This window comes from Schistocerca americana, chromosome 9, assembly GCF_021461395.2.
Source record: "Schistocerca americana isolate TAMUIC-IGC-003095 chromosome 9, iqSchAmer2.1, whole genome shotgun sequence".
Taxonomy (NCBI): domain Eukaryota; kingdom Metazoa; phylum Arthropoda; class Insecta; order Orthoptera; family Acrididae; genus Schistocerca; species Schistocerca americana.
Window position 1 is genome coordinate 168,960,676 of NC_060127.1, and position 22,718 is coordinate 168,983,393.

Genomic DNA, 22,718 nt, shown 5'->3' on the forward strand with positions numbered 1-22,718 from the left:
CCACAAATGTCCCAAGATTCTTCCATATTCATTTTGCCTTCGTGAAGAACGCCCCAAAATACTTGGAACTCCTCTTTTTTCAAGTTCCTTGCAGTATTTGGGTCACTTCTATAAAGTGGTTTTACATGATCTATGTAAGTACTTGTGCTCTCTATTATCAAATCGAACAAATCGTCGTCAATGAACGGCTTCCAGGCCTCGACAATGTTGTTAGCATTTCTGGCTTCCCCACTGACACCAGGTAAATGTGTAATTACATTGTGTGATCTAGTACATACATTTTGATTGGGAACCTTTTTCTGCCATTTAGTTCGTCCATCTCTCGGCAAATAGTAATGTGATGATTAACTGGAAGAGGGACTGGAACCAACCACAGTAGTTGATACAAAATCTCGACATGTATTAGTGAGTGTAATCACGTTTCTCGCAGGAATAGCGACGTTGTCTTCGCTGTCCAGTTGTTCGTCGTTCATTTCGCTTTCTGTGTTGTGATAACTTTCGGAAATACAATCAGGATCTACGTCTGAATCATCATTATCACTTTCTAATAACAGTTTTTCAATTTCTTCATCACTTAGAGGTCGCTGCCAGGCCATTTTCGAGCAGTTTTATTGCTCTCAGTCAGTATAACAAGAAGTATGCATACGCAGAAAAAGCTAAAGTAAACGGACGAGCTGGCTCACAAACAAAAAGCAGTATCCTCTAGGAATGTTAACTGAAACCTACAATGGATGGCTGACTCGAAAGTAGTGTACTCTTGTGGATATTCTTAAAACTAAATCCCCATAGGTCTGAGAGACCCAGCCCGTCCATTCTAGGATTAATGTGGTTAGTTACCTGCTCCTTCATTAATTCTATAGCACAATAATTTTATCTTTCGATGTTTACCTTAAGTGTGAGGTGACTTATTGTTGCTATTTTAGTAGCTTAGTTATAGTTTTACCAGTTATTTTTCACTAGATTAAAACTGTGTTTTTAAATCTGCAGTCTCACTTTTTCATATGGTTCATATGGTATACATATTCATATAGTATATGTGTTTATTCACCTGTTATTTCTAGTTTGGTTGATTCTGTTGGTTCTTATGCCACCTTTAAATAATGAAGAAGTTAACTTAAATTTTATGTTGTAATTCAGTTCCATGTCTTTGATTATATTATCCTTTTCATAGTCTATTATCTGTTTTGACTCTGTTTCTATCCTTTGAAGTCTTTGCAAAATTGAAAACTTTTTTTGGAAAGGTGAGGTTGTTCTGTTATTGCATAATGTTTTCATAATAGTTTTAACCATTTAGTTTGGTTTGAGTTTCTTTTATTTGTTGTTATATTTGTTTTGTTTCATATTGTATTACATAATTCATTTTAATAAATCTAACATGTATATTATTTTATGTTTTATTTTATTTGGGATGCTTTTGAATTTTATAACAATTTTGTTTGATCTTGTCATCTTTGTGCAGCTCAGACATTTTGGACCTGTTTTGCACTGCTATGATTAACGATTTCAGTTTTGTATTTTTTTCAGTTATCTTCATCTCTTTCTGTCAGATTTGTAATCTTTGGCTTTTCATATTTTGTCATCTGTCTATTATTACTGCAATATTACTGAGTTATCATATTTTTTATGCTTCACTGCTTTTCTTTGCATTTGATTATACCATTTTATATGTGTTACTTCTTATTTATTTAATTTAGATTCCTTACCTCTTCAAATTTTTTCCGTTTCTTTAGTATGTTTCTTTATTTTTATCTGTTTAAAAATTTTTGCTAATTCTTGATCTGCATTAGTTTTTATTTTTCTATTGACTCACATGTTTTGATCATCACTTGCCCTTTTTGTGTTTTTTTTATTTATTTATTGATATTTGGATCTTTCCATTTTAATTTTCATTTGTTTTTTTTTTCATATTTGTCGCTTGTTACCTATCTGTTTACATGTATTCCAAATATTTTGTCATTCTTGATGCTATTAGAATCTGACAGTTTCTTTTATGAATTTTCTGCATCATTTCCATTTACGCTTGTTTTGCAACAATCCATCTTTTAGCTTACTCTTTTGGATTATCTTCTAATAAAATACAATATTTTACATTCTATTACTTTCATTTTATAGTCTTTGATGACATGCTTTGAGTGTGATGTTTAGCTTGACAATTACCTTTAACATTCTGAGTCAAATTTGAACCTGTTTGTTAATTTTTATATTTGTTTATGTCATATTGTGTGGTGCAAGATCAATGTGTAATATATCTTTCCATTTCATATAAAATCTTGTTTCCTTTCCTGGTTAGTTGTTATCGACTATAGATTTTACTTTATTCTCAAATTTTTGTTATTTTTTATAATACTGTATCAGCTAATTGTAATGTTACTTCTGTGTTTTATTCATTTAATAATTTTTGATTGGTTATCTCCTTATAGTTTCACTTCCAATTTGGTTTAGGTTCCTCTATCACTTTTTTACATCATTGTGCTTTTGTATGTTCCATAATTTCAATCTACCTGATATTTCTTATTTGTTCTTAATACTAGTTACAACTGATGTAATCTAATGTAACTTTTATCTTGTTTTCTGATAAATTTACTGGTATTTTATTTGTTTTTTGACTTCTGGCAATTGTTTTTTCCATTTCCCATGTTTGTGTAGAAAGCTTAGCTTGGTAATAACTAATAACAGAGTGTAAAAACTATAAAAGAAGACAGAAATTGGAACATGTCCAGCAAGTAATTGAGGACCTAGGATTCAAGTGCTATTTTGATACGAAACGGTTTGCACAAGAGAATAATTCATGGTAGGCCACGTCAAACCCATCAAAAGACTGATGGCTTAAAAACTTTTAGTAATTCTTTGATCCCTTTCAGTCTAATATTGTTTTATACTTGCTTCATGTTGATTTCAACTTTCTTATTATGGTATATTTTGCTTTTCTGTATTTTTGCTTTGTTCTATAGTAGTATAGTTTTCAGTTCTTTGATTTATTTGTACTAGTTATTTGTAGTTTCTAATGTTACCACCTGTATTTTGCGAATTTGCAATTATTTTCCTTCTCATTTTGTTTTCCTAAATTTGATCACTTTTGTATTTCCAATTTTGAATTAATTTTTGTCTTGATTGTTTTGTAATGTAATTGAAATTTTTCAGTGAGTTTGTTTTGTCATAACAATTTTGTTACACTCTAGTATTCAAGTGTTTCACCATTTCCTATGTATGCAGCCCCTTGCTTAGAGTTATATCAAAATATTATATCTTATTTACTCTTCCTTGTTCATTTTGGCCTTATTCACCTTGATTTATTTTTGTTGTTTCATGTAGTATGTCACAGTTTTCTGCATATGAACATAGTTTTGCATTACAAACATTTTGCTGCTTTACTCAGTAGGTGTTGATTTGCTGAACCACCTTTTTTGTTATTTACAGTTTTTGTTCTTTTTAACTCTTTACCGTGTTTTTCTTCAGTATCAGCATGACTTATTAAGTTCTAAACTTTTAATTTTTTTAAGATGCTACTTACTAAGTTGTATTAATTTTGCTTTATTTCTCTTCTTTTTTTTGGTTCACATATAAAATTCATTATTGTTTTCAGAGTGATGTGACATGGATAGCCTTGTTATTTCATTTACAGTGTAGTTTTGTTTTAATAGTCTGATGAAGCATTTGTCCATCCCACTTACAAAATTTTTGAACATGATAAGTACCACTTATGGTTTTTAATATATGTATAAATTTCAAAAATTTCGTGATTTCAAGTGAACATATGGATTTCCATTGCATACATTTGCAATGTTGCTAGGGAACTACATTGGCTAGAACTCTGTTCATGGTGTATAAAACAACTATGCTGGTGAAAGAAAAAATATGAAGTTTGAATTATGTCACTAGTTTCTGTTGGTGGCTGGATTATAAATACAGCAGTTGGAACGTGTGTAAGCTTTGACTGACGCTTATATCCTCCCAGTGGCCTCATTTGTAATCTTATCTTTGATTTAAGTACTATACATGACAGATTTTAATTTTTTTCATGGATTGACCTCTCTAAGATATGTTATAATAATAGTAAAAGAATACAGGTAAGAAATTTTCTGAATTGAATAGTTGAATAATAATATGACTTACCTAAATGGCAATATAAATTATTATTGGATCATTGTGTGTCACAGAAATAATTACATTCAAGTCCTAAGAAGAAATAGCGTTTATTAATAAACAGTTGCATGGTTATTTACAGAGAAATTTCTGTACACAGTCAACAATTTTCAGCATAGTTTCTCTTGTACTCGTGAGAGTTACAGTACCATGCATTCTAAGGCATTTACAGCAGTACAGTAACAAGGAATAGAGTGATCCTTCAATCTATTAGAGAAGAGACCAAGTTTGCTTCTCATAAATATTCAGCTTTTTCGTTGTTACAAGTATGGTAGCAAAATTTAAAGTGGAAGATAAGATTCTGTATACAATTAAGTGAACAGTCTCTTAGCAGTTTCATTTGCATAGTTAGACAATTTATTAACAGCTACAATTTTAAACAGGAGATGTGGAAAATTCAGTTTCTGCCAAACTGTGCATGCAAATAGCTTGCTGTGAATTTTATTTTGTAAGGGTTCCATGTGCTATGAAGTTTTTATTTTGCACATTACTTCTTTTAGGACAGTTATTTGATTCATAATTTCACACTAGCAGAGTACCTCAAGTTCCTTGTGTTAATGAAAAAGCACCATAAAATCAATCTAGGTTTAAATTAACACATAGAACAGTGTAAAAAGGAAATTGTGATCATACAAGAAATTAATCAAGGTTTTCCTCCATAAATTGATTTCCAAAGAACAGGGAAACAAGTTACCGGTAAAACACATAGCAACAAGATGTTGCATGTGTTTAAAAGTCCAGATTCAAAATGCCATCAGCAGAAAATAATAAAATACTTACACTTCCCTTCATAGCAACATTTTTATCTTACTGCAATACAAGATTTCAAATATCAAGTTACATATTCACCTGTATTAACAAAAGATTTATTTCTGTGACATTTCTTTCACTGAATACATGTTCAATATCAGAAAAGTATACTTTTTAATATATTGCATTCCTTCTTTTATTTTTAAACCGGTTTTTGTTGAAGTTATAAGATATAAAAATGGCCAGTCCGCATCTCATAGCATAATCCAGAGCTACAATCCATATTTTTGAAATCTATTCCAATCATTTGGCAGTATGCTGGAACAATAGTGATATGTTTGATATTTCAAAAGCGCTGGACTTAGATAGTAACATTTAATAAATCATATCGATTGTAATACAACAAAATGATGAAAATTAAGCTAAGCAGTAAATTCTGTTCCTGAGCTTCACAATATTTTATATTACTATATGTTATTTGGGATGATAAATAAACCAAATTATCACAGCAATCCTTAACATGTGTATGCATTATTATCTGACATAACATATGTTGTATCTATGTGGTTATTCAAGGTAAGCTGTTATTAGTGGTCATGATTATTTGATGTTAGAGATGTTATGGTTTGCTATGAAATATGGAGTTCATAGGAATATAACACAAATTATCCTTCAAGTACTTTATCATTAACTAGTCTGTGGAATCAAAAAGACATTACAAAGTTAAACAATACCTGGAAGCCAAAGAACTGAAACATAATACTTATATAGATAATACTATCATGAATATCACAGCTTGAAATTTCACAAATTAGCATCATGTTATTAAGAATAATAAAGGCCCTATTAGAGAGAATATGAGTTCTCTGCATGCTCAACATAACACATTAGTAATGCATCCTTTTCTCATAAGTGGACATTTCTTCATTGTGATTCTTACAATATTGCCTTACGCTGTCCTGAATATCTTCTCTAGAATAGTCAATAAACAGTGGAAAGTAGGAATATGTTTACTTAAAAAGATGTAGCATTTCAGTTTCAGTACTGGAACAGCACTTCTTGTTAAAGGAAAATGAACATCCAGCATAACATAAATTCTTTAGTCTCTTCCTATCAAAAATATATAACAACCTCTCTTATTACTACAAAGTATGCAAATTATCCTGTTGCTCATACAAGCTGAATTACTTTGAATATTACATAATTATTGTGATTAAATGTGTTGTTTTGTTATGGAATATAAAATATGAGGAGAGAAGAAAATATTTTTCCAAATGTCTCTGCAGTTCTATACTTACCGAAAGTCAACTATGGTTATCACATGTGCACACCTTTGTGGAGTGTGCTCTACAACACACTTGTTACTTTCATACTAATGATTTCATTTGTAAATCTACAATATTGCTATGACAATAGTTAACATTTGTGAAAAGCCACAATATCTCATATTTTGAAACTGATCTGTGAACATTATACTGTGGTTCACTTCAGTAAAATGTAATCTCAAAAATATAAAGATAAAATGAAATTTTCTCCAATTGTATATAATATCTGTGGAATTAACCTGCTAGTAGCTACAGAAAAAATTCTAAATAAATTTAAAGCACTTTTCAGAAAGTTGATACTCCAGAAATGTGTTTATTTTGGAAGTAGCAAGTTTTTAGCATTACATAAGGAAATTGAGAAAGACTGACACCAAATATCTATCAAAAAGTAAACAAAAAGAAATTTCACATTCGCAGGTATCACAAGAAAAAAAACCTCTGTCTTTGCAGAACAATCGAATTCAAAGATAGTTTCATTTATGGTCTTCAGAACACATTCATAATTGTAATTAAGTACTTTCTGTAACCATAATCCCAGAAAATCTTTATTTTGGAGTGATATTGCTGTGATGGAGAAGAATTTACAGAAGATGGAATACACACTTTTTGGCTGTTTTCTCAGAAGACTGTTACAACAAACAGTGTAGGCATTTCCATACAGAGAGCAACAAATTTTGGTTTTCTATCTGAACGATGGAAATAGCTTACTTTCTATACATTTGTGATGAATACCTCTTACCGGAGTATCAACTTCACTAGTGTGAATATTTTAAAATTGTTTCTGGCCTACATACTTAATCTTTAGCAAAGAATCTGATGTTCCTAGCTATAAAAGTGTGCCAAAAATTTCCCTAGGTATAATCTACCTTTTAATATTTCATTCTCAGTGTTTCTTTCTCTTATAGCTAATATTTTTATGTCCTGATCTACCACTGTCATCATTACATCTCAAACTGTAAACCACCAGCTATATTCTCAACAAGATAAAATGACAAAAAGAAGCAAGCTTGATGTATTAACTGCTGAGTTTAAAGTAACTGTATTACTCTACAAATGTTTCACTAAATGCTATTGCAAAAACTGAGCAAATTTTTAATGGTATAAAGATATTATTCACTACTTAGAACAATAAAATAAATATATTCCGTCAGTCTCATACTCAGTGCTATTTTCAGGTCCAAATTTGGAATGTCATAGACTGTCTTCAAATTTTATAATTATACTGCACATAATTTATGAAATCTGAAAACAAGCATGGCCACAAAGATAGGAACGAGTTCCCTTTGTAACATAAGGAAATAGAAATTAAAAGAGTCACAAAAGAGATTCAAATCATGATAGTTTTAAAAAAGGTTTGCCATCACTTCATTTCTTAAATTGATCTACTTCCCATCACCTTAAGTATAAAGTCTGTACTCTTCCTGCAAAGCACAGTCTAGATCTTTTTGGAACACTTTTTGTTATTGCTAAAAGCTTACTTCTGCTTCTAAAGTCGTAAAATAAGAAATATAACAAGGAATGTGCATAACAAATGGATGTCTGCTTAATGAATTACTTTATGTATTATCGTCAGCCACACAAACCTCAGTTTCACACCAATGAAATTTTATGCATAAAGTAAAAATGATCCATATGTCAAAAACTTCTCTCACAATTTGCAATTGTTATAGAAAAAATATGACTTAACATGTTGAATTACAGCATGTAGAGCATACACTTTCTTCAGGTTATCTATTACAGAAAACCTCTCCAGTAACATATATTTCTTCACCTACAACAGGTACACATCCAATGGACGCTTGTTTATTAAAACTAAAACAAGTTTCTTCACTATTGCAATTGTAGCCACATACTGTAGCAGTTACCACTCTCATCTTCACTGAAGCACGAAAGTAATGTTAATGTCCACCAAACATGGAAACACGTCTGATAACCTAGCAAATCAACACAAGAAAAAAAAATTATTTCTGCTCAGAAGGCTCGACTTAAACGAGCCAAGTCTACATGATTTAAGGCATTTGGTACCCTGCAGCAGGCACCATTAGCAAGAAGTTTCACAATTTACAATTTTTTCCCGTAACTTCTGAGACTTTCAGCACCAGTTACAAGCAAATGTATTTAATGGAATCGTCATTTATTCACTGTGGCATCAGGTGTTCCTGATGATAGAGAATGCATTACCTAGATTCGTAAAATCTAATAAGTATTTCCACTGCACCGATCAGTACATATTGTAACAGAATTTTTTCACGCTAATTCACCTTGAGCTTCAGTGGACTCAGCCACATTAAATAAAACCAATTCTTTTTTTGAAGAATTGCTGATGATCTGCATCACGTTACAGTGTAGTAATACTGCAAGGTGTGCTTGGTGGTGAGATTATTTTTTACTTTATTTTGTACCACGTCTGATAGCTGAAATATGTAGGGGACACACTAAACTGCAATAGTATCTCTCCATTTGCAACCAAAATACACTCAACTGTAGTTCCAAACAAGTAATGATAAAAAAGCCAGAAACTTGCAACAAATGCTATAAACAAGAGATAAGAGCCCATTTAAGTTGCAAAATAAGGCTGTAAGTTGAGTTAACACATTTGAAAAGAAAGATACATATTGGATGGATGTTTCTTTCACAAGGTAACTTCTGCAGTTAAAGTAATGTGGTGCCATAAAACTGTTAAATGAATCTTAGCCTTCCTGTTTCAGAACTGACATATCATTTGCCCTCCAGATCATTGGGTAGTTGCTCTTGAGGTGATTCAGCTTTTCAGTCATAACTTATATACCTCTTATGTCACACTATCAACTGCAGAACGAACGTAAGTAATGTTTCCTTGTCAGAAGATCATATTTTAGTTTTACCTACATCTTCATTCTACAGTCAATTAAATGTTGTCAACTCATCAACAATAGGTGTCTACCTTATTGCTCATATGGAGATGTATAAGTTAACCACCGATTTGGAGCCACAAATCCTGAAATTGATGTACTTGTGAATGGAATGTATTCCAGCTATATAGCCATGAAGACAAGGAGTGACAATAAAAATGAACAAGGAAGTGGGTAGGGAGTAGCAACGCCTACGAAGGTTTCTCGAGGTGACATTTTGTGATACATGTTTCTCCACACTTGATGTCTTGTGATACTTTTGTACGTAACTACTGGAATTCTATCTGTCAAACCACAGAGTAAAGGAGTTGGAAGTTCTCGTACTACCTGAGATGTTCATGGTGGAGGAAAATTGATAGCGATTCAGATTCCGTTTGATGATAGATTAGTCAGCTTTCACCATTGAGACCAAAACAGAGCAGTTTTAAGCACAATGATACACAAAGCTGGAACTTTTTTTGACAAGGACCACCTAGATTCTGTAATCAGGTACCTGGGAAAGTGTTGCGGAAGCAAATGAATGAGGTGTTAGATTAACTATCGCTAAGAAATGAAAACACAGAGACGCTCAATCATCACAAGATTATAAGCCAATAGAACTCTATTCTTTCTGCGGAGCAGTCCTGGGTAGACAAGATATTCAATCTATTTCATGATCATCCTAGAAAATGAAAGAGATCCTGCACACAGGTAACTGGGAACAATGAGACCACGGCTGCCTTTTACTAACTACTGGAATCCTGCAATCAAAGAAGATATTGCAATCAGAATGTGTAATAATATCTTTAACGAGGATGGTAACTACATGGAGATGGGCATTCAATCCTGAAAGGCTACAGGGAAGTATGCAGAGTTCTCTAACATCTGATGGAATCAGTATTGCTTCTATTGTTCCTCCATCATAGACACTGACTAATTTGTGGTAGAATTTGGACGACATAATTCGGCCAGATACCTTCGATTTTACCACATGGTCTATTAGAACAGTGGTGAACTCGTGACGATGAAGGCAGAGGAAGTCGTTGAAAGCTTGAGTAAAGAAAGCCTGATGTGGCAAGAAATCCAAGAAATATTTACCCAGGAGAGCAGTTATCATAACCACGAACCTAATCCCAACTTGATGAGGCGACACAGTTCCACAGATTATCACTGCGAACTTGGGTTCAGATGTTGGCTTTGCGTAGAAGCTCAAGGTGGTGAAATCCTACTTTGACCGTTCACATCACACTTTCTGGACCCAACGGCAAGGCGACTGAGGTGGAGGCACTCGGGATACCGTGACGCGACCCGGAGCCGGGCACCAGCTGTCGGGTGACGGGCGGGCGCTGCCCTCGCTCAGGGCTGGTCCGCACGAGGCAGCTGGGCAGACAGTCGCTACAGGAACTCCCTGGAGCGGCGGTACGAGGACCTCTTCTCCTCGGACGAGGCCCCCGAGTCCGCCTCCTCCGTGGGCGGCAGCATCCTCGTCGTCTCCGTCGGGGAAGTCCTCGGCGAGCTCGTGGTGGGCACCCCGGGAGCAGCGCCCTTGTTCCTGGACTTGGACCTGTGTGCACAGCAGAGGGTCACAAGTCCGCTGTGCTGGCATTACATTACTTTTCGAATACTTGGGGTTATCTGGTTCTGGTTAAATAGAATGCCTGACAAATAACTCAATCCAGTCAAAAGATACGGCCTTTATGTCACATACAGGGTGTTTCAAAAATGACCGGTATATTTGAAACGGCAATAAAAACTAAACGAGCAGCGATAGAAATACACCGTTTGTTTCAATATGCTTGGGACAACAGTACATTTTCAGGCAGACAAACTTTCGAAATTACAGTAGTTACAATTTTCAACAACAGATGGCGCTGCGATCTGGGAAGCTCTATAGTACGATATTTTCCACATATCCACCATGCGTAGCAATAATATGGCGTAGTCTCTGAACGAAATTACCCGAAACCTTTGACAACGTGTCTGGCGGAATGGCTTCACATGCAGATGAGATGTACTGCTTCAGCTGTTCAGTTGTTTCTGGATTCTGGCGGTACACCTGGTCTTTCAAGTGTCCCCACAGAAAGAAGTCACAGGGGTTCATGTCTGGCGAATAGGGAGACCAATCCACGCCACCTCCTGTATGTTTCGGATAGCCCAAAGCAATCACACGATCATCGAAATATTCATTCAGGAAATTAAAGACGTCGGCCGTGCGATGTGGCCGGGCACCATCTTGCATAAACCACGAGGTGTTCGCAGTGCCGTCTAAGGCAGTTTGTACCGCCACAAATTCACGAAGAATGTCCAGATAGCGTGATGCAGTAATCGTTTCGGATCTGAAAAATGGGCCAATGATTCCTTTGGAAGAAATGGCGGCCCAGACCAGTACTTTTTGAGGATGCAGGGACGATGGGACTGCAACATGGGGCTTTTCGGTTCCCCATATGCGCCAGTTCTGTTTATTGACGAAGCCGTCCAGGTAAAAATAAGCTTCGTCAGTAAACCAAATGCTGCCCACATGCATATCGCCATCATCAATCCTGTGCACTATATCGTTAGCGAATGTCTCTCGTGCAGCAATGGTAGCGGCGCTGAGGGGTTGCCGCGTTTGAATTTTGTATGGATAGAGGTGTAAACTCTGGCGCATGAGACGATATGTGGACGTTGGCGTCATTTGGACCGCAGCTGCAACACGGCGAACGGAAACCCGAGGCCGCTGTTGGATCACCTGCTGCACTAGCTGCGCGTTGCCCTCTGTGGTTGCCTACCGCGGTCGTCAAACCTTTCCAGCACATTCATCCGTCACGTTCCCAGTCCGTTGAAATTTTTCAAACAGATCCTTTATTGTATCGCTTTTCGGTCCTTTGGTTACATTAAACCTCCGTTGAAAACTTCATCTTGTTGCAACAACACTGTGTTCTAGGCGGTGGAATTCCAACACCAGAAAAATCCTCTGTTCTAAGGAATAAACCATGTTGTCTACAGCACACTTGCACGTTGTGAACAGCACACGCTTACAGCAGAAAGACGACGTACAGAATGGCGCACCCACAGACTGCGTTGTCTTCTATATCTTTCACATCACTTGCAGCGCCATCTGTTGTTGTAAATTGTAACTACTGTAATTTCGAAAGTTTGTCTGCCTGAAAATGTGCTGTTGTCCCAAGCATATTCCAACAAACGGTGTATGTCAATCGCTGCTCGTTTAGTTTTTAATGCCGTTTCAAATATACCAGTCATTTTTGAAACACCCTGTATATTGATAACTACAAACAAAAAAAGACCCGTAGCCTATTTCCCATTTACCTAGAATTCAGCAGGAACCTAGATTTCACAGTACAAGTAAAGGAAAAAAAAATTATAAAATTGTTAATTTTCAATTATACTTCTTTTGTCATTTACTGTCCGACATTAAAATTAAAAATTCTCGAACGTCTTGGACTGATTGGGTTCGATGTCTTACCAGTATGAATGTGGATAACAGGGAAAAACTGTCGAGAGTTCACAAATTAGATGAACTGTCTATGTACGTAATTAACCTTATGCAGAACCCTCCATGCATGAGTCATTCTCACACCTGACCAGTTTCCTTACATTATGTGTGCCCTATGGCTGTCAACAGAAATCTGCCACAGCAATAAAGTAATACACCATGTCATCATTGCTGTACCTGACTTTTCGTGACTTGTGGCTACGCCTACACCTACTTCTATACTCCGCAAGTGACCTTCCGGTGTTAGGCGGAGGGTACTTTGTGTACTACTGTCACTTGTCCCTTTCCTTTTCCAGTTTCGAATAGTGCGAGGGAAGAACGATTGCCAGTAAGCCTCCGTGTGGGCTCGAAACTCTTTAATTTTATCTCCCTGATCTTATGGAATTATACGCAGGAGGAAGCAATATGCACTGAAGCGCCGAAGAAACTGGTATAGGCATGTGTATTCAGATACCGAGATACGTAAACTGGCAGAATACGGCACTGCGGTTGGCAACACCTATATAAGACAAGTGTCTGGTGCAGTTGTTAGATCGGTTACTGCTGCTACAATGGCACGTTATCAAGATTTAAGTGAGTCTGAACGTGGTGTTATAGTCGGCGCACGAGCGATGGGGCACAGCATATCCGAGGTAGCGACGAAGTAGGTATTTTTCTGTACAACCATTTCACGCGTGTGCCGTCAATATGAGGAATCCGGTAAAACCCCAAATCTCCGATATCGCTGCGACCGGAGAAAGATACTGCAAGAACGAGACCAACGACGACTAAAGAGAACCGTTCAGCATGACACAAGTGCAACCCTTCCGCAAATTGCTGCAGATTTCAATGATGGGCCATCAACAAGTCATCGACATGGGCTTTGGGAGCCTAAGGCCCACTCGTGTGACTGCACGCTACAAAACTTTACGGCTCGCCCGGGTCCATCAACACCGACATTGGACTATTGATGTCTGTAAACATGTTGCCTGGTCGTACGAGTCTCGTTTCAGATTGTATCGAGCGGATGGACGTGTAGGGTATGGAGACAAACTCAAGAATCAATAGACGCTGTATATCAGCCGGGGACTGTTCAAGACGGTGGTGGCTCTATAATGGTGTGGGGCGTGTGCAGCTGGAGTGATATGGGGTCGCTAATAAGTCTAGATACGAATCTGACAGGTGACATGGACGTAATCATCCTGTCTGCATCCATTCATATCCACTGTGCATTCCGATGGACTTGGGCAATTCCAGCGGGACTATGCGATACCCAACACATCGTGAATTGCTACAGAGTGGCTCCAGGAACACTCTTCTGAATTTAAATACTTCCGCTGGCCACCAAACTCCCCAGATATGAACGTTATTGAGGATATCTGGGATGCCTTGCAACGTGCTGCTCAGAGATCTCCATCCCCTAGTACTCATACAACTTGATGCCAAAGAGCACGAACGGATTTTTACAAGAAAGTCAAACTGTGCGCAACAAGTTCTATGATTCATAAGACAGTGTACTGGTATACGAGGTGCATTCAAGTTCTAAGGCCTCCGATTTTTTTTCTAATTAACTACTCACCCGAAATCGATGAAACTGGCGTTACTTCTCGATGTAATCGCCCTGCAGGCGTACACATTTTTCACAACGCTGACGCCATGATTCCACGGCAGCGGCGAAGGCTTCTTTAGGAGTTTGTTTTGACCACTGTAAAATCGCTGAGGCAATAGCAGCATGGCTGGTGAATGTGCGGCCACGGAGAGTGTCTTTCATTGTTGGAAAAAGCCAAAAGTCACTAGGAGCCAGGTCAGGTGAGTAGGGAGCATGAGGAATCACTTCAAAGTTGTTATCACGAAGAAACTGTTGCGTAACGTTAGCTCGATGTGCGGGTGCGTTGTCTCGGTGAAACAGCACACGCGCAGCCGTTCCCGGACATTTTTGTTGCAGTGCAGGAAGGAATTTGTTCTTCAAAACATTTTCGTAGGATGCACCTGTTACCGTAGTGCCCTTTGAAACGCAATGGGTAAGGATTACGCCCTCGCTGTCCCAGAACATGGACACCATCATTTTTTCAGCACTGGCGGTTACCCGAAATTTTTTTGGTGGCGGTGAATCTGTGTGCTTCCATTGAGCTGACTGGCGCTTTGTTTCTGGATTGAAAAATGGCATCCACGTCTGATCCATTGTCACAACCGACGAAAAGAAAGTCCCATTCATGCTGTCGTTGTGCGTGAACATTGCTTGGCAACATGCCACATGGGCAGCCATGCGGTCGTCCGTCAGCATTCGTGGCACCCACCTGGAAGACACTTTTCGCATTTTCAGGTCGTCATGCAGGATTGCGTGCATAGAACCCACAGAAATGCCAACTCTGGAGGCGATCTGTTCTACAGTCATTCGGCGATCCCCCAAAACAATTCTCTCCACTTTCTCGATCGTGTCGTCAGACCGGCTTGTGCGAGCCCGAGGTTGTTTCGGTTTGTTGTCACATGATGTTCTGCCTTCATTAAACTTTCGCACCCACGAACGCACTTTCGACACATCCATAACTCAATCACCACATGTCTCCTTCAGCTGTTGATGAATTTCAATTGGTTTCACACCACGCAAATTCAGAAAACGAATGATTGCACGCTGTTCAAGTAAGGAAAACGTCGCCATTTTAAGTATTTAAAACAGTTCTCATTCTCGCTGCTGGCGGTAAAATTCCATCTGCCGTACGGTGCTGCCATCTCTGGGACGTATTGACAATGAACACGGCCTCATTTTAAAACAATGCGCATGTTTCTATCTCTTTCCAGTCCGGAGAAAAAAAATCGGAGGCCTTAGAACTTGAACGCACCTCGTACTTGAACGGTACAACTAAACTCAGTGCTATACAGTTGCAGAACTACTATCCCGAAACACAAAGCCTCGAGTTTGATTTTGTGGTATAGTGCATCATATGAAATTGTTCCAAGTGCCTTATCTGAAAATTATCTTCAGGAGTTAATTGGAGAACAGACTCATGAAGATGACATCTTAGATATGGTGGTGGCAAACAGACCCAGACGTTTCGACTCAGCGTAGAACAGCAATATACAAGCTCCAATCTGATGTGTGGCTGAAATTCTACATTGGTCAGATAGGCGGAGGATTCGAAATTAGGCACAAAGGCCACCTTGACGGTTTAGACTAGGAAACTTGAACAAATACACATTTGCAGTCCACACTGCAGAAGAAAACCATTCAGTGAGAAACGCTGAGAGAAAATATTACAGTTAGCAAAAAAAGGAGCCACTGTGAATCTGTTAGAGCAAATAGAAATAAACACACAGAAAACGGTTCCCCTGACAATATCCTTGACGAGCAGACGCAGTTTGTAACACTCATTTCCTGTCAGACTTCCTGGAACTGTTTTCCACACTCCAATATAGACACCTGTTGCATATCAAGTAAAATATCGTACAATATTGCATGTCTCTATAATAGCCAACATTATTTACGAAACTAAATATTAATAAATTTTAATATATTTCCATGATCACTCTTCAAATAGCACCTAAGGATATCACACACTTTCTTACCCACATTTATTTATCTATCGTTGTATGAAAGAAGTTTGCAACACAGTAATTATCTGCCTGTATTTAATGCCCTACACTTAACGTAAAGAACTTCTTCAGTTTAACACAAATATAATTTAGGCGTCCTTTCTGAAAAAGCCATACCTTTGCCTCATTGTATCGCAGCGTCTTTGACACCCGTGTACTCTGTAAATTTGGAAATTTATGATAAGTTTTATGGGACCACACTGCTGACGTCATCGGTCCCTAAGCTTACACACTACTTCAACTAACTTACGCTGAAGACATCACACACTCCCCTGCCCGATGGAGGACTCGAACCTCCGACAAGGCGCCCTAGACCGCACGGCTACCCCGCGCGGCTGCATTATGTAAATTCTGTAATTGTTTTCATAGGTTTGAATCAAAACACGTGGTGCACGTTGGAAATTCGTTTTGTGACTAAACTATATAATAGTTTTACGATGCAAACCGACGTATGTGATGGTGAAAATACGAACATCTTTGCATATATTTCGTTGGAAGAAAACTGCAAAAAACGAATGAGCCAGATGGGAATTTCACGTAAGTTGTATTCTAACACAAATCTGTAGCACAACCATCTTTGCTACACGTTTGTAATTGTGTATTACCGTTTATCGTTGGCAGCTCGCCAGTAAACCGACGCATCGTTTGTTTTGACGAAAACACGGAAGCCGTGTGACGATTAATTGTGTCAAATCGAAACAGGTAAGAGTACTTTTTGAATAACATAACCTAAAACCAGCTTGTGGCATGTTGCTGTACGCCTCTAACAATTTATTTCATATAATAGCCACAGTCTCCAATTCTTTATTTGACAAAACTGCCCTAAACTTTCTGTTTGTTCGAAAATGAAAGCTTACAATAAGTGTATATTACAAGATTTGACACACAACAGTGAGAAATTGACCATTAATGTATAAACATTAAAAGATGAGTCTTCTTTAGCGAGAAATGAAGAGATGTTTCTTGCGAATTTACAGGCCAGACAGGGAAAGAAATTAAAGGGCTGAGGAAGTTGCTGGCGTGGAAGGTGCGACTAAAGTGAGTTGGCAGTGTGTGGGGCATTAACTATGTGACAGCTGTGGGCGTGGCTGTGGGTACCCACCTCCTTTTCCTGAGAACGAGGCCTCCCACGCCGTTTCCACCCCCGCTGACTGGTACCGGGATGGTGGCTCCGCCCCCGCCGCCGCCGCCGCCAGAAGACGACGAGGACGAGGTGGGCGTGGCAGACTGTTGCTGCGGCTTGGGCTGGAGGCTCACCTGCGACACGTCCGCCGCCGACGCTCCTCCAGCCGCCGCGTCGGGGGCGGCCGCCTCCGGCGCGGGGGCGGGGGTGGGGGCGGGGCCGAGCCTCTGCACGATCTCGGCCAGCATCTCCTCCATGCGGCCCACCTGGACAGTGCCGCATTGCTGCTCACTGCGCTCTGGTACGCCGGACGGTGGACAGTACAGGGCGTACAGTGTTACTTGGCTCCTAGCTGGGAGGGAACGACGGTAGTGGTGGGGTCGGTGCACTTCTGAAGCGGAACACTATGAAATAGTTTCGCGTTGTGCGACCTCGCACTGATGTTGGCTGTTTGCGACACAAGGAAATTTTTGCCTGACAGGGACTCGCACCTGCATTTCTCGCTCATCACAAGCAGTCGGCCTAACCACTTCTGCATCCGATCGTACCTCCAGTACCGATCCAAAATTCCATATATCACATACGCACAACCTTTTCTTTTTCTTTTTCATTTTCGTAACTGGTTTGATGCGTCCCGCCACGAATTTCTCTTCTGCACCAACCTCTTCATCTCACAGTAGCACTTGCAACCCACATACTCAATTACTTGCTGAATGCATTCCAAGTTCCGTTTCCCTCTATAGATTTTACCCTCTGCAGCTCCCTTTAACCATTCCGTTCTTCCTCCTTGACAGTTCCTCTCCTATTTTGCGTAGTACCTCTTAATTCCTTACCTTATCAGTCCACCTAATTTTCAATATTCTTCTGTAGCGTCACCTCTGAAAAGCTTCCATTCATTTCTTTTCCAGTTTTTCCGCAGTCCATGTTTCACTACCATACAATTGTTGTGGTCCAGACATACATTCTCAGAAATTTCTTCCTCAAGTTAAGGCCTATATTTGATACTAGTACACTTCCCTTTGCCAGGGATTCCCTTTTTGCCAGTGCTGGTCATCTGTCATCGGTCCCTAAGCTTTCACACTAATTAATCTAACCTAACTAACATACGCTAAGGACGACACACATACACACACACACACACACACACACACACACACACACACATACCCGTTGGATTACCGGGAGGAGCCGCGCGGACCATGACAAGGCGCCGGCCGGAGTGGCCGAGCGGTTAAAGGCGCTACAGTCTGGAACCGCACGACCGCTACGGTCGCAGGTTCGAATCCTGCCTCGGGCATGGATGTGTGTGATGTCCTTAGGTTAGTTAGGTTTAAGTAGTTCTAAGCTCTAGGGGACCACAGCAGTTGAGTCCCATAGTGCTCAGAGCCAATTGAGCCATGACAAGGCGCTTTAGACCGCGCGGCTATCCAGCGCTGCAGATCTGCTTTCTATGTCCTCCTTTGTCCGTCCGCCATGTGTTATTTTGTTGCCTAGGTAGCAGAATTCTTGAACTTCATCTACTTCATGATCACCAATACTGATGTTAAGCTCTTCGCTGTTCTCAATTACGCTACTTCTCATTAATTTCGTCTTTCTTTGATTTACTCTCAGTCCATATTCTGTACTCATTGGACTGTCCATTCCAGTCAGTAGATCCTGTAATTCTTCTTCACTTCCAGTGAGGATACAAATGTCATGAGCGAATCGTATCACTGACATCCTTTCTCCTTGAATTTTGATACCACGCTTGAACATTTTATTTCCGTCATTGCTTCTTCGCGACATAGATTGAACAGTAGAGGTGAAAGAATACTCCCTGTCTTACACACGTTTTAATTCGAGCGTCTCGTTCTATTATTGTTCTCTCTTGGCTCTTGTACACAATGTATATTATCCGTCTTTCCCTGTAGCTTACCGCTATTTTTCTTAGAATTTCGAACATCTTGCTCTATTTGACATCGTCGAACGCTTTCTCCAAGTCGACAAATCCTATAAACGTGTCTCGATTTTTCTTTAGTCTTACTTCCATTATCAACTACAACACCACAACTGCCTCGTCCTAACGCCAAACGTAACACCATCTAACAGATACTTAATTTTCTTTTTCATTCTTGTGTATACTATTCTTGTCGGCAACTTGGATGCATGATCCGTTCAGCTGATTGTGCAGTAATTCTGGCACTTGTAGGCCCTTGTAGTCTTCGGAATTGTGTGGATCTTGCTTTTCCGAAAGTCAGATAGTATATCACCAGACTCGTACATTCTATACACCAACGTGAATAGTCGTTTTATTGCCACAACCCTTATGTTGGCACAATTAATGATTCCCCTACAGGGAGACAAATCTTACATCCTCATTTTAGGACATCTGGCCAACGATACATCATTGATGGTTACATTGTACGTGTTTATCCACTGTCTGTATCATTACAATACATTGCTCTTTGGACACGTATTCAAGTCCGAATAGCATTGTATTGTGAAAATACACTGTATAAACGCATGCAATGTAACCACCAATGACGTATCCATGCCTCAACATGCTAAAATGACGATATGAGATATGTCTCCATATGCGGGAATCACGAATTGTGCGAGCATACAGGTTGTGACTTGCTAACATACGGCAACCTGGAGCGGTCCTGGAGGCTTTCTCGGACAGCCGGAGTGGTTAAGGCGACTGCTCCCGATAAATGGGAAGTCTATGTTCGAGTGCGAGCTCGTCACAAATTTCATGTATCGCAAACAGCTGACATGATGCATAGTTGCAGAATGCGAAAATATTTCGTAATATTTACGACTGCTGTGATTACGGTGAAACTGCAGCACAAGGAACGATTTATTTTCGTGTGATTTATAAATCTGTTTTGTTATTCCTATTGTCATCTAAAAATTAGCTTCTTCTCCAATAACACAGTGTATTTTACGCAGTTTCACCTAATCAAGACGCTAATACAGCTGTAATTGCAAATGCAATAGGATCGTAAAAAGTGTATTATTAAACAAACCATTTAGGAAAAGTCAGGGATATACAAATAAACGTGTGGTTCCATCATTTACGTTATTGTAAAACCACATTAGTTGTTATTTCGTCAGCTATCGATGGCAAGTAAACAAATTTACATTTTTACTGAAAAATGCGGTTAAGAAAGCTTCTGATGTTAATTAACTGTATGGCAAAATACTCTCCAATTTCAGTGGCATGATTTGCCAAAAACATGTTTCGATAGCTCGAACCGTTTATCAGATATGAGGAGTGTTACGAATATTTCGGTTTCACTCCATTCTTTGTGGAAACGGTCGGAAGTGAGTGCACTACGAACGATCCATTATCTCGAGATAGATATATAGGTCTCGTCTCAGAAGATTAAGAAAAAATTAAATATATCTGCGTTTCGAATGCAGCAAAGTACCGGAAGATTATAATCAAAGTGCAGCTAATCTGAGGTATCCAGTGTGGGTTGTAATTATCGTACGGCAGGGAAACTTGGTAGATATGCTAATGTATCGATGTGCAGAACCTGTTTAACCTGAAAAAATTCGTTTCAGTTTTGCCCATCAGGTGCTAATCTAGTGCTGTATGCTGTATATATGACGGTATGAAATCCATGGCGTCATTTCACGACTCATAACGTGAGTGAACAGTATGGCAATCGAGAAGAGAATCCTTGCGCTGTCAGTAAAACTGTTTGTGTCAACGTCGGCAATTACAGTGCTCCAGTGAGAGAGTATCGCCGATTGAAAGGTCTGAGGAGAAACCCGATGTCATTCAGTGGTTTATACACTCCTGGAAATGGAAAAAAGAACACATTGACACCGGTGTGTCAGACCCACCATACTTGCTCCGGTCACTGTGAGAGGGCTGTACAAGCAATGATCACACGCACGGCACAACGGACACACCAGGAACCGCGGTGTTGGCCGTCGAATGGCGCTAGCTGCGCAGCATTTGTGCACCGCCGCCGTCAGTGTCAGCCAGTTTGCCGTGGCATACGGAGCTCCATCGCAGTCTTTAACACTGGTAGCATGCCGCGACAGCGTGGACGTGAACCGTATGTGCAGTTGACGGACTTTGAGCGAGGGCGTATAGTGGGCATGCGGGAGGCCGGGTGGACGTACCGCCGAATTGCTCAACACGTGGGACGTGAGGTCTCCACAGCACATCGATGTTGTCGCCAGTGGTCGGCGGAAGGTGCACGTGCCCGTCGACCTGGGACCGGACCGCAGCGACGCACGGATGCACGCCAAGACCGTAGGATCCTATGCAGTGCCGTAGGGGACCGCACCGCCACTTCCCAGCAAATTAGGGACACTGTTGCTCCTGGGGTATCGGCGAGGACCATTCGCAACCGTCTCCATGAAGCTGGGCTACGGTCCCGCACACCGTTAGGCCGTCTTCCGCTCACGCCCCAACATCGTGCAGCCCGCCTCCAGTGGTGTCGCGACAGGCGTGAATGGAGGGACGAATGGAGACGTGTCGTCTTCAGCGATGAGAGTCGCTTCTGCCTTGGTGCCAATGATGGTCGTATGCGTGTTTGGCGCCGTGCAGGTGAGCGCCACAATCAGGACTGCATACGACCGAGGCACACAGGGCCAACACCCGGCATCATGGTGTGGGGAGCGATGTCCTACACTGGCCGTACACCACTGGTGATCGTCGAGGGGACACTGAATAGTGCACGGTACATCCAAACCGTCTTCGAACCCATCGTTCTACCATTCCTAGACCGGCAAGGGAACTTGCTGTTCCAACAGGACAATGCACGTCCGCATGTATCCCGTGCCACCCAACGTGCTCTAGAAGGTGTAAGTCAACTACCCTGGCCAGCAAGATCTCCGGATCTGTCCCCCATTGAGCATGTTTGGGACTGGATGAAGCGTCGTCTCACGCGGTCTGCACGTCCAGCACGAACGCTGGTCCAACTGAGGCGCCAGGTGGTAATGGCATGGCAAGCCGTTCCACAGGACTACATCCAGCATCTCTACGATCGTCTCCATGGGAGAATAGCAGCCTGCATTGCTGCGAAAGGTGGATATACACTGTACTAGTGCCGACATTGTGCATGCTCTGTTGCCTGTGTCTATGTGCCTGTGGTTCTGTCAGTGTGATCATGTGATGTATCTGACCCCAGGAAAGTGTCAATAAAGTTTCCCCTTCCTGGGACAATGAATTCACGGTGTTCTTATTTCAATTTCCAGGAGTGTAGAAGATGATAGTGAAACTGAAAAGCTCGAGTCAGCTTGGTGTGGCACCTGGGAGAGGCAGGCGTCCTGTCCCGATGGAAGTTACGGATGAGGTCACTCTTGCTGTAACCGAGCATGCAGGATGTTCCTCGCTCGTGCAAAGTCATGAGAACAGCCGAGTGCACGATCAACAGGACGGAAAGTTTTGTGGTTCGTTTTACACTGGTACCCGTACAAGATCCAGACAGCACAGCAACCGA

General features: G+C 40.1%; 1 protein-coding gene across 1 annotated transcript in view; it reads right to left on the bottom strand.

Annotated features, from left to right (window-relative positions):
* Nucleotides 1–10,483: 10,483 nt before the first annotated feature.
* LOC124550780 (potassium voltage-gated channel protein eag-like) overlaps nt 10,484–22,718 on the bottom strand; it is a 229,098-nt gene continuing 216,863 nt past the window's right edge. Inside the window, exons 12-14 of the mRNA XM_047125504.1 lie at nt 17,463–17,540; nt 17,254–17,408; nt 10,484–10,652 (exon numbers count right to left, since the gene is read on the bottom strand). Of these exons, the coding sequence (XP_046981460.1) occupies nt 10,484–10,652; nt 17,254–17,408; nt 17,463–17,540 (402 nt within the window). The remainder of the gene's footprint in view (nt 10,653–17,253; nt 17,409–17,462; nt 17,541–22,718) is intronic.